General features: G+C 39.0%; 2 protein-coding genes across 4 annotated transcripts in view; one reads left to right on the top strand and one right to left on the bottom strand.

The window, feature by feature from the left end:
- Positions 1-27,945, bottom strand: rbpjl (recombination signal binding protein for immunoglobulin kappa J region-like). Its single transcript, XM_072381552.1, has 13 exons — positions 27,757-27,945; positions 27,257-27,393; positions 21,881-22,028; positions 16,455-16,589; positions 15,791-15,861; positions 15,575-15,690; positions 12,362-12,539; positions 10,877-11,014; positions 9,855-9,967; positions 6,510-6,650; positions 6,178-6,333; positions 5,980-6,083; positions 1-830 (listed from the first exon to the last, which is right to left on the bottom strand). Exons 2-13 carry the CDS (start codon positions 27,291-27,293, stop codon positions 524-526), a joined length of 1,644 nt encoding a protein of 547 aa, XP_072237653.1. The 5' UTR covers positions 27,294-27,393; positions 27,757-27,945; the 3' UTR covers positions 1-523.
- The window catches only part of matn4 (matrilin 4), a 32,961-nt gene continuing 26,595 nt past the window's right edge, over positions 21,633-27,998 (top strand). Inside the window, exon 1 of one of the 3 annotated variants that reach the window (XM_072381550.1) lies at positions 21,633-21,933. The gene's annotated coding sequence lies outside the window, so the exon portion shown is untranslated. The remainder of the gene's footprint in view (positions 21,934-27,998) is intronic. The other 2 variants (XM_072381549.1, XM_072381551.1) reach the window with 2 other exon arrangements.

The raw sequence follows: 27,998 nt of genomic DNA, 5'->3' as shown, positions 1-27,998 counted from the left end.
TAAAGGGAACTTGGATGGTATTGTAATATCTTACAAAATGAAAGACACTTCGCAACACTGGGTTAATGAGATTAGCATCTGCCTCGGGTAGCAGCTAAATCTGTAAAGTTTGGAGGAGTTGGTTCTTAAAATAGGTTCGTCATCAAGCTCTGCAGTGGCCTGATAACGAGCCACTCATTTGAATCAGGTGTGTTGGAGCAAGAACCCTCAAAAACATGTAGGGCAGTGGTACCCGAGGACCAGGATTGAAAAACACTGCCATAGTGGACAAGGATTCTTCTGAAATTTCCCATTAATGGCATCTAGCAGAAAAATGAGTCGAACACACTTCACAACAGACTTATTCAATATTTAGCAAACTGAAAATGGTTAAAGGTGACCACAAGGGAATACTGCAGTCCAAAGTAAATTTTCACATAGTATAATGACACAATATATAATCCAAAATCAGTCAAACGTTGCCATTGTTGCAGTGATATTCACTTTCTCTCCCACATTTACCTGAGGACTGTGAACAGATAAGTTAGCTCTGCATGAAGAGGTGAAAATTTGCTCTTGTGAATTCCTGATGAATGGTCTCAAAAAGAATGTCCTCCTCATCTTCATGGCCTCTGTCTGCCCCTCCTTCTCTTTTCCCTCCACCTGCTGCTCCTCTGACAGACAGAGGCAGGTGGAGCTCAGGGGTGTAGGTGAAACTGAAGGATGTACGATAAATAAGGCCGTCGACTCTGACTAGAGACAGAGGAGCAGTCACAACGCGTCGCAGACAGCGCCAGCCATCACTGAAAACTGAAACGTCAGGAACTACGCACAGCAGAGATCTGGGGGACCTGAGGGGAAAACCAAGGGATGAAAGTCAGTAAATGTGGGGCTGCACAATCGGTCTGGGAATCCTGCAACTGGACTAATGGATGCTTATTACTCAAGTGAATGGACACAACTGCAGATGAAGGCAACTGTTGCTCTGTGTCTGCTGTGTACATATTGATTAACCATATAAAATTATTCACCTGCAAGATGTCCAATTGTTCCCAATGTCACTTGAAGAATATTCTAATTATCAAAAATAAAAGACTGAAAATTGCTGTTTATGTTGACAATGACAATAAGTTGACAGTTTGAGAGAATTTTCCCTAAACCTGTGAGACAAGATAGTGTCAAGGCAAAGATCTTGAGACGGATACAAGAAAAGTTCTGCAGCATTTAAAGGGGAACTCTGGTATTTTCAAACCTAGACCTTTCTGGCATGAAATACGTTTATCTACTCACCGAGAACAGTTTGGCGAAAGTCGGCGTCCTTCGGAAGATATTTAGATAACTCGTGATCCATATAACGGAGTGAACGGTGCAAAAACGATGCAGCCTCTAAATAAGGCATTATCTGTCTTTAATTCACCAATACTTTAAGAAGAATAAATGAACGAACGCGTACTATTGCTCTGTTAGCACATAGGTGCTGTTATGTGGCTACTTGCAGCTATAAGGAGAGCTAATGGAGGGAATTTACACACATCTCTATTGGGACGACTTCATCGACAGGCATGGCTGCAGCACAGCTCATTCACTCCGGTAAGAATGTCCATCTTACTCAAAGTCGTCGTTCACATTGTCAAAATTTGATAAATATCCTGCCATGTTGCACAAACCTAGCAGTAGCAAACTCTGTGTGAAGTTAGCTGACTGTCACAGAGCAAGGAGTAAATAAACTGTTCTCCAGGGGGGCGTGTGGATGAAGTGGTCCCAGTGTGCCTGTGTAGAAATCCCAGGAACAAGGGACCCTCAGGAACAAGGGACCCTCAGGAACAAGGGACCCTCATCAGACATGTAACAAGAAAAGGGTCAAATGAGACATGTTTCCATTCACTAGCAAAGCTAATGTAAAGCAAGGTTTGAAAAAACACGAAATGCAAAAAAGAACGGCAAATCAGACATTTTTCAAGTAAGTGGTTGAAGGTGAATAAACAAGGCTGCAGTGTTGCCAGATGGTGGTGAACATCTGTACATTGCTTGTGGTTGTAATTTATTAGAAGTAGTTGCCATAACCAGAACAGAAGGAAAAAAACAAAACAAAAAAAAACAACGGTGGTCAGTCAGGTGAGTTTATTGTTGGCTGCCCAGAGTGGAAACAGCTGGTAAGTCATGTTATTTTCATCTTTGCCGGGTCAGACAAGATCTGCAAAGTTGTTTCCATTCCCTGTGCACATTGAGTTTTACTCAAAACTGGCAAAAACCATTTCAAGCACACACTTAAAACGTTTTGTGTATTAGTGACAGTTTTAAAACATTTGTTCCAATTAATTAACCTTTTATTGCAAGTTCTAAATGCTAATCAAAAACAGTAGTGGAAAGCTAGCTTATGAATGACAACCAGACTTCTTTTGTGGAGATGGGGCATCCTTACAGAGGAGGCAGTACGGCTCCTATCATTCCTTTATGGTGGTGAGGCCAGACAGACAGACACTGTTAATAACGGAAAAACACACAAGAGGCCACTGAGAGCTTGCTAAAAAAAACTCATGAAACACAGATACCAATCCGCATGTGCTTAGGAAACCAGGTAATTAGCATCACTTCATACACACAGTTCCTGATGTCAAACATTGTGATGGCAGGATCATTCTGGGGAAAAGTTTTAATGTGACAGTTTCTGGGAGGCTAGCTAGTATGGAGGGAAAGGAAGATGCCGAAATACAGAAGAATCTGTAGAGCTCTTGATCTTGAGGTTCAGGTTTACATTTCAACAAGACAAAGAAAGTATAACACTAAGAAAAAAACAGGAGCTGCTTCAGGAAACTCGAAGCGAAAGTCCTGGACTGATCCAGCCACAGTGTGAACCTGAATCAAGATGAACGTCCCTGCAGATATCTGAAATTAGCCATGCACTGACGCTCTCCATCCAGCCCAGAACTTAAACATTTCTGCCGCGAAGAATAGGAAAAACTGCATTTCAAATGCTAAAAACATACTAAATGTCTGGCTTGCATGGCTGTGGGGGATCATGCTCATAATTGGATGCAGCTTCTCATACAAACAGCACTTTGTGGATGACTGAGTTACTCAAATACTCTTTTCCACGATGGTGCTGAGCTTCTGGAAGGAATTTTTTCAGAAACTCATGATTTGTTCTCAGCCAGAGACCCTGAGTTACGATACCTCAGCACTTTAGGTGTGGGATCTGAGGTGGGTTCTGACGTCAAAGAAGCTGCTTTGGTCCAGGATGGATTCTGTGAGGGGACGCATTAATGTCGAGATTCTGTGGAGCCCTTCTGTAAATTACAGCCTCCAACACAAGTGTTAGAGAGAGGACTATTTCCTGAAAGCTGAGCTGCTCTTACTAATGTTTGATTTTAACATACGACCCTCTATGCTTCTCTGCTCCAGTCTTCGTCTTTAAGAACTAAAAGTAAAGGGGGGAAGTCAGTAAAATGCCATATTTGATTGTTAAGAATGCATCTAATCAAGGTTGTTTGAACATCAGTCCATTCTCAATACAAGAATGTCCACAATGTAAAATGACAGAACAAATTGATCACCACTGACTTCCTAAACTAAGTAAATGTGAGGTTGGCTGGTTGAAAGCAGCACCACATTTCCACTTTCCACTTTCACCTGTGGTTTGTGTCCAGTTTTGATTTTCTTTGTTTTGTTTCATAACTAATATGCCCTCAAATAATTTGGTCAAGTTAAGACAAGTTTATGATTTATGTTAAAATAAATCCCTGATCAACTTCAATCCGTTAAAGGACAAACTCTTTCCATCTAGACTGACATGTGACTTCATATTTGGGGTTGATTGGGTGACCAGCCTTCTGTTTGCTGCATTCACAATTGATAAAGAAAATAATAAATAGATTAATAAATAATTAGAGTCATCCTGCAATGATCTCTGGGTTCATTTTATTCTCTTTTGCTTGATTTAATGTTTTGTAATTTAGGATTCCAATTTGTCACTGATTTACAGTACCTTCTGTGTACCCTGTGTATTCTGTTGAGTTTACTTTCCGCTCTTGTTTTCACACCAAGTCCTAAATGCGTCACTCGCATCATGTTTGTCATTATCGCCCTCAGATTATCTAGTTCTTTGTTCAGATCTAAATCCCCATTGTTGTTTTTGTGTTGTGTCAATTTCCTTCATGTTCCTGTCATGCATGTCTTTGTATTCAGGATTATCTGCCATAGCAGCTCTAAACTTCAAGTTTGTTAAGTCCATCCATCCATCCATTTTCTATACCCGCTTAATCCAATTTAGGGCTGCAGGGGGGCTGCAGCCTAGCCAAGCCATCATTGGGCTCTCACACACGCTCACACTCACTAATAGGGCCAATTTAGAGACACAGATTAACCTAACATGCATGTTCTTGGACGGTGGGAAGAAGCCGGAGTACCCAGAGAGAACCCACGCATACATGGGGAGAACATGCAAACTCCACACAGAAAGGCCCCAGATGGGAATCGAACATGGAATCCTCTCGCTGTGCGGCCACCACACCTTTGTAGTTCTTGAATAAAAAATAAGTTTAGGTCCTCATCTCGCAACTCAGTCATCCAACATGACTAATCTATATTCGAAAATTATACGTTTAAAGTAACATTTTAACATTTTGTTGTCTCTTTATATATCTAAGCTCAGGATAAAGTCTAGAAACAAAGGGAAGCAGACAACTTTAATACTTTAGGATTTTGTATAGATTAGTCAATAAATATCAAATCAGTGCTTTGGAGGAGAACACATATATGTTTTGTTATTTTTGGCCTCCTTCCTCCAGTATTTGTGCAAAGTTAGCTAAGCTAATTTAGTTGTGGTGTTGTCTCAAATATCATTTACTAATCTAATTAGGATGATAAGCCATAATATTTTCTCATCAGAATCTTTTTCATGTGTTTAATGTAATGCTAGGCTTCTTTTGAATTTGTTAATTTGAAGTTGTGATGCAATTTGTTGAATAGCACTGTTAAGTGTTAGTATTTTCTGTAATTACTATTCAATGCTGGTGAAAAAGGAATTAGATTCATTCATGTGGGCGAGACACTCCATCTGAAAGTAAGATGCTTCTTCCAAAAACATCCGACAATTGTGAGCAGGATAATCATCTGCTGTGTTTTGTAGAAATTCCTCAATATACATCTTTAAAATCTACTCGGTTCTTCTTGGTTATCTAATATTTGGTCTGGAAGTGCCACTTAACATTTTTATATGAAAATGCCATAACAAATGTCCATATTCAGCCCCACTTTTATGATCAGGCAACTTTGCAGCTCTGAGCAGTCTCACTTAAGACAACAACTTTAATTTTGCCCTTATGCTGCTGAGCTCCACAGCTGGTGTCTCTTTGGCGTAGTGTGACAGTGGACGGAATGAAGCGGTCAAAAATGAAAGACTGGGCCTCTGAGGTAAACGGTTCACCGTAGAGCGGAAGTCACTTATGTGGTCAGCTCATAAACCAAGTTCAGACTCCATAAAGTTAGTCCAACTTTCATTACACTTTGAACTCAGACTGATCAAATAATTCAAATTGAATTTTTACCAATTTACATACTTACGAATATAACTGGCTCATCAAAGATTATGACCAGAAAATTACATTACATTTCTGGTCATTACAAAATATGACCTGAAAAATGTCTGATAGTTGAATAAGAAGCAAGAGTGAGCAGCATTTTTAATCCCCAGACAAAACTGCTTTCCTCAAAGATTAAATGTAGCTGGCGACAGATCAGCTTAACAACAAGAAACAGACATGCAACAATGTATAGTTATTAAATCTGTTGGTATGAGTATAAACAGGAAGTATTGTTCTGTTCTGTTCTGTTTGCTAGGACTTGTCCTAAATGAATCATAGTGTACATCTGATATTTGATTAGCTTTATATCTGTTGTTCTTTTTAAGATATTTAGAGTTGTGTTTGAGTGCATTGCAATTCTTTACAATTCTCAATTACAATTTACAATTACCTTACAATTTTGTCTCTCTTTACTTACTTGAACATGGTCTCAGCCTCGTTGTTGCCAAACCAGACTTTAAGGTGAGGATTGAAGTTTTCTCCGTCGATCTCCAGCATGGCAACGTGTCCTCCACCAGTAACCTTCAATAATGCACACTTGCATTAACTACTTGTTACTACATCAGATAGGTGAAATCAGTAAATCTGGAGCGGACATTGGTTTAAAAAAACTCACCTCTAACCCTGTGATAACAGGAAAAGGGCTAACTGGGGTCTGAATGCAGGCCACACCCTGGTTAAAGGTGAACTCCACCACTTCCACACCAATAATGGTCCAACAGGATCCATCATTTAGCACCACTCTGCTGGGATCTCTGACACAGGATGAGGCCTAAAGGGAAGGAAAGGGTTGAGGATATTTGAAGGAAGGAGCAGAAGAAAAGATAAGGTAGAGATGGTGTGATTAGCATCAACAGGCAGGAACAGATGGAGCTATCAGCAGAGGAATAAATTAAAAGATGTAGAGAAAGTAAACAGGATGGAAGGAGCAGAAAGAGGTAGCCTTACCTGGTGCTGTATGATGGTGTCATTTGAAAGGCACAGATAAGCGTTGGGATTGTCTCTGAACTGAAAGGCACATTTGTGGAGCTGAGAAACTGGTTCATCCACGTCTAAGATGGCGTGCTGCTTGCTGACCTTCCGAATCACCTGGAGGCACCAAAAATCTCAGGAATATTTTCAGAACTCCCAACACAATTTCCTCAGAAGAAAAATAATTCTCTTCTCTGTCATGACCTTTAATTTTACTACTGTACAATATGTCAAAGGGACAGCGTATTTGTTATTGCACCAGCAAATAAGTCAAGCTCTGTGAGGCTGCAAATATGCACAGTGGAGTTTTGATTTGAATCTGAGCATCTTCATATAAACACGCTAAAATAAAATTAAGAGAAGTTTTTTATATTTGGCAATAAACCGAATAATTGGGTCTGTATAAAAGTTCAGGGGGAAAACAAAAGTTATTACAGTTCATCTTCTGTGAACTATAGACAAATGTCTCCATATAATTTCATACTAATCCATCAAGTTAGATTGAGATGTTTTAGTTTAGATGGGACTGACAGTCCGATATTCACTTCACAGAACCATGCTGAAGCATCACTGCAGTGATTTGATAAATAACTGAGTTCAAATCACTCAGTGACTGTAAAAGCTTAATTGGACAGCTGAGGCATAAAGACAATAGAGAGAGAAAGACACCAGAAAAAAACTTTTCATGTTCTTTGAACCAGGGATGGATGTCATCTCAGTATTAGCCAGCCATTGAACATATAATGTGAAGATCAGAGAAAGAGCCTGATGTCTTCTTCCCTTCTTCAAACAGAAACTGTTTGTGACAAACGTGTTAAACAAAGCCTTGTACACAATAACACAAGTATTTTGGTCATTTTCTATGCATTTGCATCTTTTGTCCACTAGCAAACAAAGTTTTCTGGAAAATGGCTTCCAGGGTGAAGTTTCTCAAGTAACATGTCTTTAACGTTTATGAACGCACAGGAAGGAAAACCAGGTCTTTTCTCTCACGTTGTCAGATGTGTTGCTATCTCCTTGGTTTTAATGTTTGCCGACATCCCCTTTGTTTACATGTCAGTGGCGGATTTAGCCAAAACAGCGCTGATGCCACCCTTACTAACAGAACTGTCTTCATGTACAGTTACACACCGACTGTATTAAGGAACTTTTATTACAATGTGTGTCGAGCAGCAAACAAAACAATACAAGAAAATGAATCCAGTATTGAGATTTTAACAAACAACATGACAACCAGGTGGTCCTTCTCCACATGGAGGTACCTTATTGAGTTACCTCTGGTGTGAGTATTAAGACACTCAAAAACACCCCAGATTCCAGTGCACTCAGGATATTAAATGCTTTGTTTACATATGCCTGCTGATCCAGCTGAACTTTTCAGTCTGTACATTCACTTTACCCCTCCACAATCCACGAACTGTGAGCATAACAGAAATCAGAGCCAGGAATCTCCTCACCCCAATGCCTTAGTAGGTAAAATCTCTCTATCTTTAAACAAATCATGCAGAAATAAGCCTCAACTATAAAAATATATAGAGGTATAGCGTGTGGGTATACCTTAACCGTCTTCCACCAGGCTTGCAGTTTAGGTTGTTATGTCAGCAGCTTAGGAGGTATAGAGAAAAGGTCTGCTCAGCAAAGTGAGAAGGATTCTGCTAAGTATACCCTCAAATGTAATGATGGGAGGAACACCATCAACATGTGGGATTAGCGGGCTACATAACACCTGCACAGACAAACATCTGCAGGCACTACAGGATTAGAAATGAGTAGAAATTATAACTTGACTCATTTTCAGTCTTAAGTAGTTCCAGAAAAGATGAAGACTGTCTTCTCTTCAAAAACTCAACACTGATTAATTCTACTTCTCTTACTGTAGTTAGTTAGCCGCGGTTAGGACAGCTAATATGAACACAAAATGATCCCTCCTGAATTTTCGTTATTGTCTTCATCTGAATGGTCAGTGGTTTCATGTAACTTTTTTTGGGCCATAACTAGAAAATTTAAGAGGCCTAATGAAACAGACAAGCTAAAGTTCAGTTAAACTAACAACAGATTTGTTTGGAGCAATGAAATCTGTCATATTTGCTGTTTGTTTAGCATCTTTAACCTTTATAGAGCTCTTTTTATAGCAATATCTTGTGGTGTACTTTTCTGTAATAAACAAATACCACAGACCATTGCACCTGCTCCATCTCAGTAGTTTATCTTCTTACTTACATTACAGGAGCCAACAGTTAAAATTTCTGGAAATCCAATCAAAACTGAAACTTTATTTTGATGGACACTTGTCCAAACAGCAAATTATGTATGTGTCCATTCCTATTGGAACAGCAAATCATACTGAAAACACCTATGATGCTTTATTTAAAGAAATAAAAACAGTTTGGTTCTCAGTTGTTCCCACAGGTTCTTACAGATTTGGTGCACATCATGCAGGCAACGATGTCATAAGTCCTGTTTGGTCTTGACAAGCATTTGGCACATATGAAATTGACTGGTTTTGAATGTGAAACTCAGGGGCTGAAAATCTGTCCCACCACCCTGAATACTGATCTCTCAATTGGTTGATTTTATCCTGTTTGCTGATGAGCCCACTGGGGTCAACAAACTGAATATCAGCCAATGCTAATGTTAGATCAATATATCTGTGCATCTCTGATGCTATATTGTCAGCCACCTGACACTGACAATGATCACATGTTACCATGTTCACTACCTTAGTTTACACAGTTAGCAAGCTAACTCAAAGCTGATGATGAAAATCAGTTAACTGTTTACAAGATACATCTAAGACTGGACAAAAGTGTTGGGCCAACTGACCAAGGACAAAAATTAACACACAAACAACAAATATGGCCCACTCACTGTTGTTGGGGATGCCACTGTTAGTCTTATAACTAATTCTTCTTAAATAGAGCACCCAAAACTGACTATCTGACCAACAATCAGTGGTTGACATCCCATCTAACTAGTCTCTGTGCAGTTGTAGTTAGCAACAGAATACTATATATCCTTTACTTACTGTAACTGAAACTGCTCATTCTGAATTCAGACGAGTGACAAATTGAAGGAACCTCATTCTGCCGGAGCAGCAAATGTACATCTTGTCCTTGATTCTATGAGTGGAGTGGAACACCATGTTTAATAAAATAAATGTTTAAGAATGTTTAATGACAGAATAATGGTGAACACTCCGACATACTTTGCACTGACCTGCACTAACACTTAAGTAAAACCAAGTATCACGAACAAATCACACTCCACAGTAAGTCAGTGTGTGTGTGTGTGTGCGTGTGTGTGTGTGTGTTTGTGTATTACCATGGGTGGCAGAGCTACTCCTGACTCAGTACAAACTAATTGGACCGCAGAGCCGTAACAGATGAAGGCTTCACTCAGCACAAAGCCTCCTTGGTCAGCACGCTGGTCATCCACTAAACACACACATATAAAACCATACATGAATATTCATATCAATAGAAATACATTGAATACAACACACACTCTTTGTGGTGAAGTCCGAGTTTAATGTTTGCACTTAAATTCATTCCAGTTTTATGAAATGTTTTCTCATTAAATAACATTTTTCCTCTGTGGGCTAACTTTTCTACCAACAGATTAAAAAAGACAAATGGACAGTGACTGGGTGTGTGTGTGTGTGTGTGTGTGGATGGTAGAGAGGATAGAGTGCTGCTGATGGATGAATGACTGGGGCTGAGGTTTTGGTCGTGGGAGGTCCTTGCACTTTGAACACTGTGAGTGTTACATAAATAACCTCACAGATCTTTAGACTGGTTCCTCCAGACGTGTGTGAGAAAAACTGCTCTCACAGTGACTGTATTAATGCAGGGTGGCAGGGCGGTGACTGGAAGGTATAAGTTTGATGCCAGTGACGGCCAAAGTTCATCCTGTTTTTATGTCTTTGATGCAGACGCTTACCTGGTGTTGACTTCACCATCTCAGTACTTCAGATTATATAGATATAAAAAAATTGAAACCAGGTTTCATAGTAAACTGTTAGCAAAGAAAAATCAGTTGTATTCATGCTGATTCTGCATTTTGATGACAGTATTTAGGGGAAAGAATTAAAGGGAGGATTTAGGGGGGCCTGCTTTATGTATTAGTGTCGTTAACACAATCAGTGGAGCAACTAATGTAGTAGATCAGTTATCCGAAAAGCCTTAAATTAGGAATCAGTCAGTAGTCTGCTGTTTTCAGTTTATGGGGCAACTATTGATCTATGCATTCTACAAACATTTTTTATTTGACCACACTGTGACCTTTGCAGAGTACAAGACACATCAGACAAAGCTTTGAATGGACACACACACACACACATTTACCCATGGTGATGGTGAAGGCTGTCCACTGTCTGGCGCTGGCTATGAAAGCTCCTCTGTCTACTGAGAGGTAACGAGTGCTGACCGTCTGAGAGCGTAATCGGTTGAACAAAGCCACTTTGGAGCAAGATGAGATACACACTGGAAACACAAACACACTCTGTCAGGACACCCTCTAAAAAGATATTATACCATAACAGATTTTAGGCCTTTTTGGGGAGTGTGAGAACGTGCATTTAGGTAGTTGATGCATCCTTTTAAGCTTTTGAGATTTGTTTTTCTGTTTGGATCCTCAATGGTAGAATGCGTCCTATTATGCATTTGCAAATCATGTCTGCGAGGGTCCGCATAATGTGTATTTTGTCGTGTGTTGGTGCTGATGTACACATCCAGCTCATAGCTGTAAAATGTGCAAAAGCCCATAACTGTGCCTGTATCAGAATAATAAATCAGATGCTTAGTTGTTCAAACAAATAAATACTCCCTGTAGCAACCGAGGTTTTTCTATTAAGCCTCTATTTTAAATAGACGCTAATACTATGAACTATTACTTCCAACTATAAAGTTATTTAATCTTTTCAAGTTCAGTGTATTAACATGTTTTTTTTTTATTTGGACTGTTTTTTTGTTTGTTTCTGTTTTCAAGCGCCTTTAGATAGTTTTTTGTTGTGAACTCTCTCTATTTACAGTTCGACTTCAAGGCTTGGACACAGTTTCCATTTGAAATGAACAGCTATATCCAAACTTGCTGCTCTGGTAGCCAACATGCTTCCATACACACAGGAATTTTACCCTCGATTTAACCCATCTGAAGGTATGAACACACTGTGAGTATTGATGAACTCAATAGAGCCACCTCTTTAGCGTCTAAGCCGACCAAATTATAATGTAGTCAAGTGTACGTGCAGGAAACCTTAAACCATAAATAGAAACCATAAATTTTCCCTAAATGCTAAACCATAACCCTTACTCCAGGCTTTATCTGATTCTAATATGAAAGCTGTAACAAAGCTCAAATCCACCAACTGTAATGCAGACTTTGGATTACCTTAGATATGATAATATATCAAACTGTCCCTGTGACCCAACAGAACAGAGTAAATAGCATAAAGCAACCATCTGTCGATGACCACGATGACTAACGCAACATCAAGACATGACATGAAAATAGGACATTTAGGAGGATAAATCTAAACTCGTTAATCATTTGAAAAGTTATACCACACAGCATGTTTTATAGGACTTTAAGGAGGAAATTCAGATGCAAATGGAGCCAGTTGAAGAAGGTTTCTTAAAAATGCTTCTTTTTTTGGTCAAAAAGCAATCAGACAGTCAACACATGTGTATTAAATTCACTGTCATTACTGTTTGTGTCCATTACTCTTACTGTTAAACTGGACTGGTCCTATTTTGTCGCCGTTTGTGTTCCTTTTGAAAATGCAGTAAGCTGAAAAAACTGGATATGCTGGATTGAGAAGCGAGACTCACAGTCAGCATTCTTCATAGACTGTCTCTTCTGGGAGGGTTTGGAGATTACTTTGATCATCTTGCTTTGGAAGGAACCCACTTCCTGTCTGTTGCCCAGGAAAAGTGTCAGCAGCAGGCTGAAATGCTTTCTCTTGTCCTGATCAGAGATGAAGAGGGACTTTGCACAGGCAAACAGCTGCTGCAGAGAAACAGAGACAGACACACTGGCTGTTAAGGAGCATGACTCAAACTTATTTAAGTGCTGATTTAAACTGAAGTATGTTTGCAATATTCATTAAGAGTTTTAAATGTAAGTTGGATGATTTTAAATTCCACTTTGAATTTCACATTCCAACCAAATCCAGAAGCAAGTTGGTCCTTGACATTTTTTAACTTTAACAAGTTTCTGGCAGGATTCATGTTGGATAAATGACAAATAAATTATCTCCTTGGGATAATTTATACAATTAATTGTGAATCCCTAACGTGAAAGTTTCTCACACAGAAAGTGAGCTTTGTCTTTCGCAGTGGAATAAATAAGAATGCACAATGATTAGTCATAAACAACTGTTTCTAACTTTTCATTTTTTTAGGCAGTGATGGATTTGTTATCAGTGAGCTGACTGATGCACTGGTGTTTTCTGCAGCAGAAGCAATGTGTTTGTTCAGTTGTACAAGTGCCAAATATGAAGGGTGACGGTCATAGTCAATGTTTTGCATGTTTAATACTGAGTATTTTCAGGATTCAAACACTTATTTTCCAACCACTTTGTAACACAAAGTAACAGCCTTGAACCGTCTAACTGATGATTTCAGCTTATGCTGAAGATTTCCAGTAAACTTGTGCCTTAGTGGATGCTAGAAAGATTCTGGCCATTCAAACTAATTCCCTCTCATCCATGTGTGATAATTTGGATCTTTTTCCAGACCTTAGAACAGGTAAACATTCCATTAACTTGTACTAATGCACATTGTTTAAACCAATAATACTGGAATCACAAGTTGTTTAGAAATGGCTCCTGACGGTGCAAATCTGCAGTCCTCTTTGTCAGATCTGCAATGAGCTCTTTAGATTTTCCTTTTTTACAGGGAGTCGTTCAGTCCAGTGACTGCGGCTAAACAAATTCATGTATTTTATTTTATTTTGGCAGCGCAACTAACAGCTGCAGTTAATCATGATAAACAACAGGAAGTAAACTTGAAAGACATTTTGGAACTTTCAGTTCCACCGGATTTGTTTAAATGTTTGTTGTGCAACTGATCTGCCACAGGAAAAGAAAGGTCAATGGTGAGTGTATATAAACTTCTGACCAGAACTGATGATGCACCGTGAAGTAGGCCAATACTACTGTAGTCATAATGTACTTATGTAACCTCTGAGTAAGCAGGAGGCCAGGGACCACATAGCCTTTTACGGCAGTGTAGTGTTTCTGACATGACTGCAGAATTACAAATGATCTTTAATAAAAGAGATGATGTTTTAACTAAACCACACAACTGTTAACAGGCTACAGGTCTGAGTTTAGCTAGAACTCAGGATGCCATCATTCTCCAGTCCATAGGTGGTGCAAAGACTTCCTCATCTGCCAGCATAAATCATGACTCGCACTCAATATCATCCACATTTTACTAGATTATAGATTATAATACCTCTGATTAAACCAGTTTTATGTACATAACTCTATTTAAGTACAAATGCAACACTGAGTGCGTAAGAGAGCAAAAAGCGCAGATGTAAAACTTAAAAGAATACAAGCCTGGAAATAAAGCAAAAACATAAATCATACGCAAGACTTACAGTACCATTAAGCTGCAGTGTCAATGAACAGTGAAAAGAAAAAAATCTAAATCTATGCAGAAGAAGCCAAGTCCAGGTCTACTGTGTCATCTTTCTCTGTGTTTTCACCACCAACAGTTTGAGATTTAGTTTTTTATATTCTTGGTGACAAATTGTGCCTTAATGTGGCACAGACGTTTATTTGGTAATGAGTGAAACTAAAATAAAAAATTCTTAAACATCCTTATTTACTGGAAAGTTGTAAACAAAAGCTTGAGAATGTCCTTGGCTTGGAACTCCTGTAAGATTTGCTTGTGGCAGAGCTGAAGGAAGGCTTGTGCAACTCTCCAATATGTCACTAGTATTGATGCCACGGTGAAAAGAACAAGCTGGCACTGAACAAAGCCTGTAGATCCACTTTAATGTGGAAAATTGTAGGAGTTTCCGTCATTGTTTCATTTCTGTCATGGTGACTGTATCAGTGTGTTTCTGTTGCTTCTCTATGTATTTTCCTCCTTAATTTTGCCTCTTGATGTCTGCTGTCTGTCTCTGCATTTGCATCAACATAGGGCAACATTTAATGTCAAACACATCCTTTGACTTCTTGGAATCATTTATTTTGAGTGGTTGTTCCGTGTGCATTTTGAACATTTGGACTAAGTCTGTCTCATTTCCACTGCAGGCACCTCTACTCTGCCTTGCCAAGTCAGGTCACAGGCTCCACAAAGCCTTTATCAACCTCCCTCTGCACTGTCTGACCTCTATTATTGACTGCGTCTGCAGCAGATAGACTCTTAAGATGATGACCTTTATCCATGCAACAGTTTCTTGTTAATATATCTTTTTGTACGTACAGTGTGCTTAAACCAGCCTGCTGACTAGAACTTATTTGTCATCACTTTCGGCATCAGCAGAAAATAGTTTCAACACAAGATGAAGACCATCTTTGTGTTTGGATTAATTAAAATGCTGCAACACCCCCAAAACGGTCAGGTGATCAAAATTTGCATGACTTTTCAGACTTTTGAGCAAACTGGCGGTCTAAATGTTGCTAGGAGACGATATCACTTCAGGGCCCTTCAAGGATTTTGACACCATAAGTCAGTCTTTCCATTGGAGGGTAAATGGTGCAAAGTATTGAACTTCTGTGGAACTTTTGAGGACATTCTACTGATAAATGACTGACAGTGAATTTATTTTGCACTGAAAACAGGTTTCACACCAACCACATCAGTGTGGTGCAGACAGTAAAAAAACACCTCTCAATGAGAGATTCTTCCTTTATTTACAACTAAATAAGCTAGTTCTCACAGTGAAATGCTAACTGGGGCAAAGGGACTGATGGATATAGATGTATGTCTTCAGAAAATTGGTGTTGCTGTCATTGAAAGGCCTGTGTTGACGAAAGCTGTCTAATAAACAGATCATTGCATTGCGTAAGATCACAGTTCTCTCACCCTGGAGTTTGGCTGTTCATCGAAAACCAGTTTGAACGTGTCTGCCTGCGACTGACTGGAGCTGTCCAGACACATGTAGCCGCATACGCGATATACTGAGTCTCCACATCCAGCTGCTGCAAATAGATAATAAAAAGTGAAGAAATCAGGAAGAAGAAGGCAGCCACTAGACTCAAGGAATAATTGATAATCTTGAGTATATTTTTGTTACTTCACCTTTCAAATGGTCCTGCATGACCCTCCATCCATGACCCCTGATGTAAACACATGGAGGAGGGCAGAAGAACCTGCAGGTAATGAGGCAGAGAAACTGAACTCAAGCACATTCTTTACTTAAATCATTTTACACTTAAACCTGGATAAGCAAAGTTTTGTGTGTTTATCAGTTGTTTCTGTCTCAGAAGATCATATTTGTTTATAAAGCCTGCTCATTTATACATGCACACTATTGTTCTATCTTTGATGTAATTTACAAACCAGCCTTAAACCTTTTGGATTAAATGTCAATAAATGGCATTGCTGTAAAAAACTAAAGAGGTGTAATTCATTAAGATTTGATTATTCTATAAACATCTCATTTGTAATATTAATCTAAAATGTGGCAATGACCTTGTTCCAGAGTTAGTCGTGAAATTATTTGCAAATTTAGCAGCACAGAAGCATCGACAAAAGGAGCAGTTAATGGAGACAAGCAGGAATTACAACAATATTCTGCTTTTTGATGATAAGGGCTTCAGATTTGGCTAACTTCACAGAACTTCACAACTTGACACATGATATTTTTTTTTAACCAAGTTAATCTATTCCCCAATAGAACTCCAATGGAGCATGTCTATTCAGCTGTTAGAACAGGCGTCTCTCCACCGGAGCATGGTCAGACCTTTTCTCGTTGCCGTAGGACTTCTGAGCGACTTTGGCGTGCAGGATGAAGACACTTTGGTCTGCATGAGCTTCTCTTCCCGGCTGACTTGTAATTCCCAGTAGCTGGCAGCCTTGGAACCCTGGGTCCATTCTCCTGATTGGAGGAGAGCGCTTTTAGTCAACCACAGAATACAATTAATTTAACCTGTATCTGGCTCTTAGAGGAACTATAACAATAAAGCTGGATACATGGGAAGAATCACAGATGGAGTAAAAAAATCGAATTACTGTTAAATACTTTTCCGTAGCTATGTTAGAAACCATCATAAAGTCAAGGAAAGGTATTGAGGGGCTAACAAAGGGACTCATGAATACAACAGCAGCAGCACTAGCACCAGACTGCAGATGTTGTTGGTGTCAATCTGCTGTGGTCAAACTACAACAGTCCAAAAAGACTAATAAAAGCACATCTTAGATACTTTTTAAATATTTCTTTAATAGTTTTTAATCTTCAGAAAGTTAGAAATCTCAGTGAAAATATTTCTTGCAGTACTACATTTAAGGACTGGTTCAGTATCCACTACTTAAACATATAATAAGCCAAAAATACGATGAATTATCAAACCAAATAAGACTTAAAAAAAAAAAAATTAATGTATTTTATTTAGCTGGGATAATGCACATTGATCAACATTAATGCATAGTGTATCAATCTAAATGTGCCAGACTTAGCAAATATGCTAAATTCCATCCGTAGTCCCAAGGCAGGTACAGACACAGTAAGACTCTAAAACCTCACAGCTACAAAACATACAAAGTACAATTACAAACATAGAACAGAAAAACAAAGGCAGACAATATCAACACGGTTAAAAAGAAATTAAAGATGACAAAATATGATTACTTTCTCCACTCATGCATGAATCTACAGATTTGATTCCAGATGTTCAGTTGAACAGCAGGTAAGCGACTGAAACACATTGCTCCATGGCCGCATGGAGCTCTGCTAACAATAGCTGCTGTCACATTTACTGTGCTTTTTTCTCTAGTGTAACGATGTAATGAGGAGCCAGACGCAAAGTTACAACCCTGGGGCCTGGAGTCTGGAATGTTACTCATAATGAAGGCTACCGACACGAAAGGAGGAGAGAAACACGTCCGGATAACATAGAGGACTGAAAAGACAAATACGAATTATGTGACTGATGAAAACACAGGAGATTAAGACATGAGTGAACCTGTGTGGATATGATTTCTTTCCACAAGGATAAGATTATATCAGGACATGCAAGCAAAACTCTTCAAATCACTCTTCAAAATTCAAATTTCTATTTCTGCATGAATAATAGAATAAATGTTTGCTGACAAATTCAACCTAAAATGTCATTTTTTTCCCCACAATTCTCTTTTGTTCCATTGAGGTGGCCAAAAACGGTAAGTCAGAATATTAAACCTTCCCCACCAGGAATTCTACATGCAGAAAATGAAACCGTCAGAGAAATAGGACAAGACATAAGTGCATGACTACACCAAATAAGAAAAACATATTGTAAAAAAAAGAGGCAGAGAGAAAAGCAGCTCTGCTTATTAAAGCAGCAGGATCCTGGCTTTAAAGACAACCCAGTTAGACAGCAGTCACATTGACATACGTCACAGAGAATATACTACTGATCAGACACGTGCAAAAAGTAAGAACTTAACAGGGCTCACGTACTTCTCCGGTAATAAAATCCTAACAAAAAAGGTCTCTGTGTCCTGGTGACTCAGAGGAGTTTAACCTCAGTCTCTCAGTGTGCAGACGTGATCTTTTACAGACTTTTGGCAAGCAGTTTATACCACTCACAATTTTTACTTGTGACTTTAGCCAGGTTACCACCCAAATTTAGCATAGTTTTTATGAACAACAACAAAAAAATAAGCAAGAATATGCAAGTGTTAAAATACTAGAGTTATGTGAGCATTCAGTTGTAGACAAATTGAGATAAACAGGTGGTGGCACTGTTAGAGATTTTAGACATGATGTTGTTTGGACTAGTGTATTTTAATCAAGTTGTGGAGGATAGAGCAAAACTTGCAGCTATGTACTGTCACTACATGACACTTACACCTCAGAAGACACCTTAGATGCATAGTGTGCTTGTGCTTTCTACCACAGGAAAGGTGTTGATCCACATGTAAACTTGGGCCAAATCATTTGGAGTTTTAAACAGTATGAGTTTTTACTGCATTCTGACTTCCAAGTCTGTCTGAATGGTTTGTTTCTACTGCCCATATAGGCAACTGTCACAGCTCACAAATGTCAAATTTTAAGAGCTATTTTAATTGCTCTCCATCCATGGTGGCAGGATTTACTTGTTGCAGCTACTAAATTGTCATGATCAGGAAGGACACTGATGTCAGTTATTTTGAGTGAAAAAAGCCTTAAAGACAAGTTATTAAATTGTTATCAGATGAAATTGCTTATTATTAACTTGGATTTGCATTACATCTCATCCCTTTAGATACATTTGCTTCTTTATAATGTGTCACATATCATCTATTTTCTATACCGTCAATCCGTTAATCGGGTAGCTGGAGCCTATCCCAGCAGTCATCGGGCGAAAGGCGGGGTACACCCTGGACAGGTCGCCAGTCCATCACAGGGCCACATAGAGACAAACGAGACAAACAACCATGCACGCTCACACTCACTCCTACGGACAATTTGGAGTCACCAATTAACCTGACATGCATGTTTTTGGATGTGTCACATATCAAAGCGATGAAATTTATATGCACAGGGAATAAAAGTTGTTTTTTTTCTCTCATGCACCGAGCACAACCTGGTGGTAATACGTTTTTATCCCATAGGGAAAAAAAATAATAGAATGACCCACCAGCGGACTGAGGAAGGAAACTGAGCAGAAACTTAGGAGAGAAGGCGATTGCGCAGGTCATAGCTGCGGCTGTTTTCTCTGCTACTGAACAAGCAGTACAAACATAGTGGAAGTTAAGAGAGCTGGCCCTTAAGTCAGAGATAGAAAGAGAGCTCTAGTGTTTTTTTTTTTAAATGAATGTTGTAGTTGTTAAAATTGAAGTCACACGGTTGGCAAAAGTGGGTGGAGCCTAAGTCTTTGGAAATAAATGTTAAACCAACTGCTGATACATTCTTACTTTACACCTGAGCTAGGTTCTCCACTTTAGTGGAAACACTAATGTGTTTCTCATTCACACAGTCACAAGTACTCAAATGTCAATGGTGTAAACCATTTCAGTGGCCAGTGTCTTGCTTTGCCAATGGACGGTTTAAATGAGGTAAGATCATTTTGGTATGTTGTTGCTCTTTAAATCTCAAGACAACATGAGTTAGTGAATGCAGAACCAGAGGTCACAGCGTTCCCAAGTCAAAACTCAAAGAAATAAAAAAAATCCATGGAAATCCAAAAACCTAACCATGTGGTATTTAATGCCTAAACCTAAACATTTAATTTTCCTAAAGATAGCCAGGCTGTTAACTTAAGGATGCTAAGGCTTTCCTTTTAATGGCAGTTAAAGTATAAAATCCACCTAATCTTGGACACGCACCACTTTGTATTTTTTGGTATTTGTTAAATAACTCTACACTCTTTGAATCGATGAGTTTTGTACAACCAGTTGACTTTATGTGAATAAAATCACATCAAACACAAACAGCCCAGTGCACGCTCAATCTGTAATATTCTGGAGAATACGGTTGACACTGCACAGTAGAAAATATAATTTCTAACTAAGACCTTTAATATATTTTAAGAAGCTAACGTTACGATCTCATGTAAAAATTCATAGTGACATTTTAATATTTTTTTAGATAAAATTATCCTTTTTTTTTTTAAAGTCAGGTTGTTTAAAGCTTGTTTCTGCTGCCCCCTGGTGGACACAGATACGCTACCTCACATTGAACTTTTTTTCTACTTCATCACATGACTTATGTGACCCTTTATCTGAGTTTCTTTCTTGTATTCATGGCTTTACTGATGGTTACATTATACATTATACAGAATGCAGAATTCTGGTGAAGCATCACATACTGAAAATGTGATGATTTATTTATCTGAAACTCATCTGGTCCTTTACCTACTCCCACAAAATGTACTTGTATTCAGATCAGAGCAGCCTGCTCCACGTTTGCTTTCTGAGCCATTTTGTTTTGTTTTTGAGAAGGACTCCCCCTGACACTTCAATGCATAGTTCAGGGCTCACTTGAATGGCTGTGTGTTTGTTTGTGTGTGAATGTGTGTTCAGTCACCAGGGTGACAGCAACAGTCAAAGTTAGAGCTTCCCATCTTCAGAGGTCAAAGGACAGTATGTCAGGAGCTCAGACCTTCTGGTATTTCACACTGGGAACGCTGAATGGGCTGAGGACAGAGGAGGGAGGGGAATGTACTTTCACCTCCAAAAAAGTACATCTTCTGCGCCAGAAGTTGCTCTGGTAGTGGTAGACTGAAAGTTGTAATGACTACAGTTACTGTTAGGTTTGCTCATGAGAACTCAGCAGGTGCCAGGGCAATAAAAATGGACTTGAGAGAACTTTCTAGATGTTTTGCTCTTCAACTCAAGTCTAGTGTCATGCTCCAAAACAAGAAACAGGAGTGTCCTTTTTGTGACCAGTGGTGGGCTGACAGTAATGTATTGACAATAAATAATTTCCTTCACAATGTTAACATAGATTATATTATGTTTTCTGAAATCAAGGCAATGTATGCAAACGTGTTTTATTTGAAACTATATTATTTTATCTGTTGCATACATGAAGCACTTTGGTACCCACAAACCCACTTGTGTATAAATTATTGCTTCAGTGCTTGCTGACAGTCTCACAATTTATTTTACTTTGCCAAGAAGCAAAGTGAAGGACAGTGATCGAGGTTTAGTCTTATTGCAGCTAGTTTAGGTTACATTTTAAAAAGCTGAAGGTGAAAAATACATACGTTTGGAATAACTTGATTATGACTTGACAGATTTATATAGTGGTAAAACATGATGACAAGTAAAGTATTGGATGATATTTAATATTTTCTATGCGGAGGAAAAAAATTATCTATTGAGGTACGAACACTCGTGCGCCACGATGCGCTCTATGCGCCACAGCTCTCACTTCTCCAAAGTCCTCCAAGCTCTCCACCGTTTTCCAGATTTGAATAGCAGGAGGGTGGGGTCTCCACCTCCCCCAGTACGTCTCCTCATGGCATTCTAATACCTCCACACCATCTCTCAACCACCTCATTCCAACATCGAGCATAACCCAGGACAGGTCCTGAACGCATTTTAACGTCCAACCGCTCATTCCTCACAACACGGTTTCCCTGAGAAAAGTTTGGGATAAGCTGCAACCAACCGTGACCAAACCCTTTCTAACCTGGGACACTGTGTGTGTGAAAGTGTTTCGGGATTTTTTGTTGCAGAAGTCGAGAACGCAGCTGGCCTTACCTGCCCCATCCGCCGGTCCTCGGTGCATCGTGTCCAGCCAGCAGCGTCCCCAGGTGAGTCAGCGAGCTGATCGGGTTAGGGGACAGTGTAAGGGAATATAATAGATCCGTGTCTGCATGGGAGAGTCCTGGCTGGTGCACTGATGTCTCTGGTCGGATGAGACAAACTGTCAGATTTGAAGCACAGGAGAGACCGACTAAAAACGGGACATGTTCCATGTCTGCCTAATTTGAATTAGTCTATAATTGAAAGCAAAGAGGATCCCTAAGAAAATTTGTGGAAAGCAAAACGGTGTGGTGCAGCTTGGATCAGTTCCTGTGGAAAGAAAAAATATGGAATTAATCTCTAAATGAAAAGCTAATGAGAATATTTTTTACTTCACTTCTTAAAGGCTTTGCTGATACTCAAAATATTTCAGCTTTAGGGCTTATTTTGGAGTTTAGGACTGTTTGCTGTCATGCTGCAGTGGTGAATGTTGGAAATTGTGTGAAATTAAATTTCATTGGAGAAAAAATTTTATAAAACTACAGTCAGCTGCAACTGAGCATCATATTAGAAAAGATACACAGGTGGCATGATGAGGTTTAGAAATAGACATGAATGTCAGTGAGTGCAAAGAAGTGAGAGAGAGGGAATGGTAATGCTTTGGGTTCACACTGGTTGCCTGGAGGTGATGCTGTGTGCAAGCGGGCTTGGGGCTGGCAGTTAGAGTGAGCGATAGATCAGTAAGCATCCTGCCGGAACAGAAGAGGGTCAGACAGTTCTACAGTCAGTCAGTCAGATGAGAGACAGTGACTCCTTTATATTCATGAAGCCATATGGACAGTCATGATACTGTCAGGCTCAGATAGGAGGTTAAGGAGATTGGGTTTCATTTAGAAAACAAACTGTAGACTAGTGTTTGATGTTGGTTCAGTCTTCATGTCCTTTCGTTAGTTTCACACAGGTAGTTACTGATCTGTATTGTCTTTGCCTATAATTTACTATAGTATTTCTCTTTTTCCACATTATGTGGCTCAAGGTTGTTAAAACATTAGTCACTCGTCATTAAAACTAGCTATTATAAATCTCATTGTGAGAGAAATATTCACCATTTTCTCTTTTTATGAGCAAGATATTTTACACTTTAACCATCATGGACACATGCTCTTCCTTTTGGATTCTAATCAAATATTCTGTTTTTTATTAACATGGAATCAAAATTTAAATGGAATCATTGGAATCTTTTGTATTTATGTGAGAATATTAAAACTTTTCTGAATGCAAAGTATTACTTTGTAAAGCCAGTAGTGTTAAGCAGGCCACCCTAGATCCAGCCTAATTCTGAGACAAGAGTTGCTTCCATGGTAACCACTAAAGACACCTGCTGACCAGCTGCAGCAATGGCAAAGACAGAGGAAAATATGGCTGATTACTTGTGGTTGACTGACATGATGTGAAAATGCGAGTGACAAGAGTTTTGAAAGAGTGCAGTGAATGTGGAATAGCGACAGCACTGTCATCCGTTTTCATTTAGCAAAGTATGAAGCCAGAGCAGCTCAGCTCCATGCTGTGATTTATGCCACTGGAAGTTTTTGATAAATTTCCTAATTAAAATTTTATTTTCATTGTGGAATTCATTGAGAGCATCATTTTCTGCTGTACAGAAATCCTGCTTTTGTTTTAATGTAAGCCACAGTCAAAGCATGAAACCACCCTCAGGTAGATTTACAGTCAGTCATACAGGAAGTAAATCAGTGAGACAGGCAGCAAAACTGCTAACAGTAGCAGAGTCAACATCTGTTTCCAATCTATAGCCACTAACAAGAAGTGCTGTGTCTTCATCTCAGTATGGGCTCCAGCTGTCACTCAAATCCCAAACCACCTAAAGAACAGACCACAGGGTCTCTGCCTGTCTCACGACACATACTGTAGCTGCCCCTGCCTGTTTCTTTGCCCACTTTTCTCACTGTTTCTCTCCACATTTTGCGTCAGTATGTACGACCATATGGTTTACATCTCTGCAGTCTTACTTCCTAATCTCTGAATCCCAGAAATGTTTTCGTCTCTGCGTGAATCCAGCCTGTCAGTCAAATTTACAGAGAAACTACAAGCCGTGTATTTGTTATTTATGCTCCTTACACTACCTGCCTTCGGACTTTTTTTCCCCACAAGTCACATTTTACCTGTTACTTACATGTGTGCCATCAGATCGGATCAATGGCTAAATTACAATAAGATTGAGTTATTCAGATCATGTAGACAGCTTAATCCGACAAGAAATCGAATCGGATCGGGTTACTTGCGGTCGAATTAAGACCCCGGGATAACTAATCTAAATGCCAACTGAACGTGCATGGAGACAACAGTGGATCGGAACGAGCATGCGCAGGATGCTCGAGATTTTTTCCCGCGATCGTCAACCGGAAGTTGAAGGAGACGATATTACTGTTGTTCTTGCTGCCATCAGAAAGAAACAAACAACGTCTTGATCTTCGTTCACCATCTTTCTCGAATGCCTGAGTTTTTTTTTGTTGGTGGTGAAGACGTCAACAGGAAGTGGCTCTATTAGCGACAGCTGAAATGTGCACAGCGCCACCTATCGTACCGGGGTATGACATGCTTTGTGCCAGTGATTCGATACATTCACCGCCATATATCCAAGGATAATTACCCTTGCTCAGATAAGGAGCATAAACCAACTATAGCTATAATCGAGTTTATCTCATTGAGTGTTTTACTCTCAAACTGCAGAGAGGATAATCTTGCATTACAATCATTGGGAAACTGTCAGTTTCACACATCTGCTGTGGTGACATTTGTGGTGTGAATAGTTTTTGTTCAACAGGTACAACTATGCAAATCACTGTTATGGACAAATATGAGTGCAGCATTTGTGGAAATATCACTTTTCTAAAATGAGAATGAATTTAAGTTACATGTTGATGCTGAACATTTAGATATACAACACAACATTCACGTGTTGAGACTACATTGTTACTAAAGTTCCCGTGTGTGGGAACCTTACTCTGCCTGACAACGTTTACACTCACGATGTTATGATGTCGACAGTTGCCACTCTTGACTGGGAGCAAATTGGAACATAACGGGTTGGTGGGGGGTGTTAAACCCTTTAGCCAGCAACTGTGAGACTGACAGTTCAAATCCTGACCTACATCTTTTCCACAATCCTTTCACATTTCCACCTCTGTTATTACTTACTTTTCTACTTTGCTCCCACCTGCTGATGGTTAGGTTAAGAGTTATAACTATGTGGTTAGGGTTTTTGATGAATGTACATAGTTAGGTTTTGATGTTCACAAATACACGATTAGAGATAGAAAAATATACATTGTCACAGATTAGATTTTAGATTTTTATTTTAATTATAAAATGTATAACTTTGGTTTATTTTGATTGCTTTAAATTAGTATACATCTAACGGTTGACAAAACAGCTCAATTCTGTCAGTTAATACATATAAAATAACTTACAGTAAAATGCATAAAACCTACAAACTGGACATGAATATTATTTTGAGTGATCCCTAACTCCAGTTGTGTCAGCAGCCTCGTGAGGTTTTACTATAGTGCTTTGAGATATATATCCTAATGCTTGTTCAACATCCATCCATCCCTTTTCTATACCCACTTAATCCAACTCAGGGCAACTGGAGCCTATCCCAGCATTCATTGGGTGAGAGGCAGGGTACACCCTGGACAGGTCGCCAGTCCATCACAGACCCACACAGAGACGAATTTGACAAACAAGTGGGTTCCCCCATTTAAATCCTCTCTGACTTTGTTTTTGGAATTTCTGTATCCCCATTTCTATCATCCCCACCCGCTTTAAGATATACATTCAGATGAACAAGTTTTACAGTTCTTGCCATTATAAAGTTCATTCTAATTAGTTAATTTGTCAGCCAGAGATTTGGTTTCTATATAATTTCTCTCTATATAAAAAGCCAACAAGAAACAAGACTTTAAAATGTAGCACACCTCTTTTAAGGACATTTCACATGTCATTTCAACATAAATAAAACTTTTCATATAATTTCACACCTTTGCGTTTCTATTATAGTTGGTAACAAGGCTGATGGTATAGTTATGTCAAAAGCCATCATTTTTCAAACACGGGATCGTTACCACAGAATCCCTTATGTTGGGTCTTACAGTGATCACAGTTAATTTTTTCAGGGACATGAGAATCTGGGCCACATTTGATCGTGATCCTCCAAATAGGTGTTGAGACATATTGCAGAGAAGCACAAATGTCAACCAGCTGCTGGTGCCAGAAGAGAACGCATGAGTGTCAGTTCAGCATTTCATTCATCAAGTCATCCATTACTTCTAATGAAGTGTGAAATACATCCATCTGGACCAGAGTGGAGAGATGACAAACCCCATCTCTGCCATCTGGGTAATCCTGCCAACATGACTAGAAATCACTCATCTATGTAGGAGAAATCATTTTTCACCCTTTCATCCTTCTCATGAGCCCTTAGATTTATCTAGCAAACTCCAGGCATCTGCGCCTCTGGTTAGAAAACAGTAGCCCAGTGTACTGGCAGCACCAGGAGGCTTTTATTCTGAATAGTTTGATTAAGCCCATCGAACAGATTCTGAATAGTTGAGTTTGGTAAAAGTGAAAGGAAAGCTAGAAGTCCTCAACCAAAATGAGTTTCAGACACTTTTCAACATTATGTCAGCTTAAAGGTCAGATATCTGTCATCTGTCACCAATTTTCTGGGTCAAAAAGACCCCAGCAGGCAGCTGTGGGATGGTTATTACAGGTCAAGTGGTTTATAGAATGTGGAAAATGTTCAAAATTAAAAGCTCTGAAATTGAGATTCATATAAAATTATTTAAACATTAGGACTGAACGCATAACCTCTTCTACCTTTTTTTTTTTTTTAACATATTTGAGAATTGCTTAGATGCTGGGTCATGTCACAATTCTCATTGGCATGCAGGGGAAGGTACTTTCAGTGATATATCAATAGCAATATATTGGCTGTCTCTGACCTAATTAAGTGAAACAATATATTGTTTTGAACTGTGTCGCCATTCAGCTCATTCACCAAGAAACAATAAGGTTAAAGTATGTAGAATACATCACATTTTCTTATGTACTTAATGTGTCAGTCTAACATTTAGTACAGCCTATTGGCTAAAAAGGCATAAACTGTTAATATATTATTTTGTAAAAGAGTGGAATTACATGAAAAAAGGAGTCAACACTATTCTTTCTTGCTTTTTGGAGCCATTGCATTTTAGGGGTGGGTGAGGGATATTCAGTTGGTTGAAATGCTCACTTTGAGCCTCCAGATGTCATTAAATGCAACACAGTTAAATCTAATACGAAACAGAACAGTGTAAATACACTTTTACTCACCTTGCCTGCCATCGTCCCCGATATTCAACTGCTCCATGATGGCCTCTGCTGTTATAAGGGTTGGGCATTCTTCAGGTCCATGGATGCTCTGCTTTCACAGCAGTTTTATGATAAGTTCAGGATAAACTGCTTTACACCTAAAAGTTATGTTAGACTTCAATGGACAAAGGGATACACACTTTGCAAGGTATTTTTTAAAGGGGAAAAATAATGCCTTCACTGTCCAGCACCATGTCCAAGAGCTACTTTAATTAAGGCGACTGTTAATTAAACATAAATGTGGCTTTGGGTTCCAATTTTATTGTCTATTGAAATAAAGTCCACTCTTTGTGTAAACTCATCCTTAATGTAACTTATAAACAATCATTAGAACTAAATACAATATGCTCTGTTTGAATGTGGGGCAAACACAAGTAAACACTCCTGCATTAACGTTTACCTGCAATTAATCTGAAAAGAAATAATAACAGTGAATATTGTATTACTGTCAAGGCTCTTACTGTGAGCTGGGAAGTTGTCCTGTAGCTTCTTGGTTAAGGTTCAGTTTCTGTCCATTCAGATGTTCCACATATTGTTCTGCTACATCATCCTCTCTGAGCGAAACAGTTCAGCTTAGTTAAAATCTATCAAAGTCCATTGGTCAGTCAAACCATCAGCCTGACCACAAAGTGAAATGCAGCCTTCATACTGTACAGTTAGTCTACGGTAAGAGGAGCTTTGATGGAAAACAAATTTAAGTGCA

Source organism: Leuresthes tenuis, unplaced genomic scaffold, assembly GCF_036924035.1.
Source record: "Leuresthes tenuis unplaced genomic scaffold, fLeuTen1.0.hap1 SCAF_3, whole genome shotgun sequence".
In the NCBI taxonomy this organism is placed as follows: Eukaryota; Metazoa; Chordata; class Actinopteri; order Atheriniformes; family Atherinopsidae; genus Leuresthes; species Leuresthes tenuis.
Note: the sequence above shows the minus strand (reverse complement) of the source record. Positions and strands in the feature narration are given on the sequence as shown.

Bases quoted from the DNA above. Each gene is read 5' to 3' on its own strand.
- rbpjl (XM_072381552.1), bottom strand. From the start codon at position 27,293: ATGGAGCAGTTGAATATCGGGGACGATGGCAGGCAAG. The intron at 15,691-15,790 runs GTGAAGTAACAA...ATCTATTTGCAG, and splicing joins CATGCAGGACCATTTGAAAG to CAGCTGGATGTGGAGACTCA. The intron at 6,084-6,177 runs GTGAGTTTTTTT...GCATTATTGAAG, and splicing joins CTGTTATCACAGGGTTAGAG to GTTACTGGTGGAGGACACGT.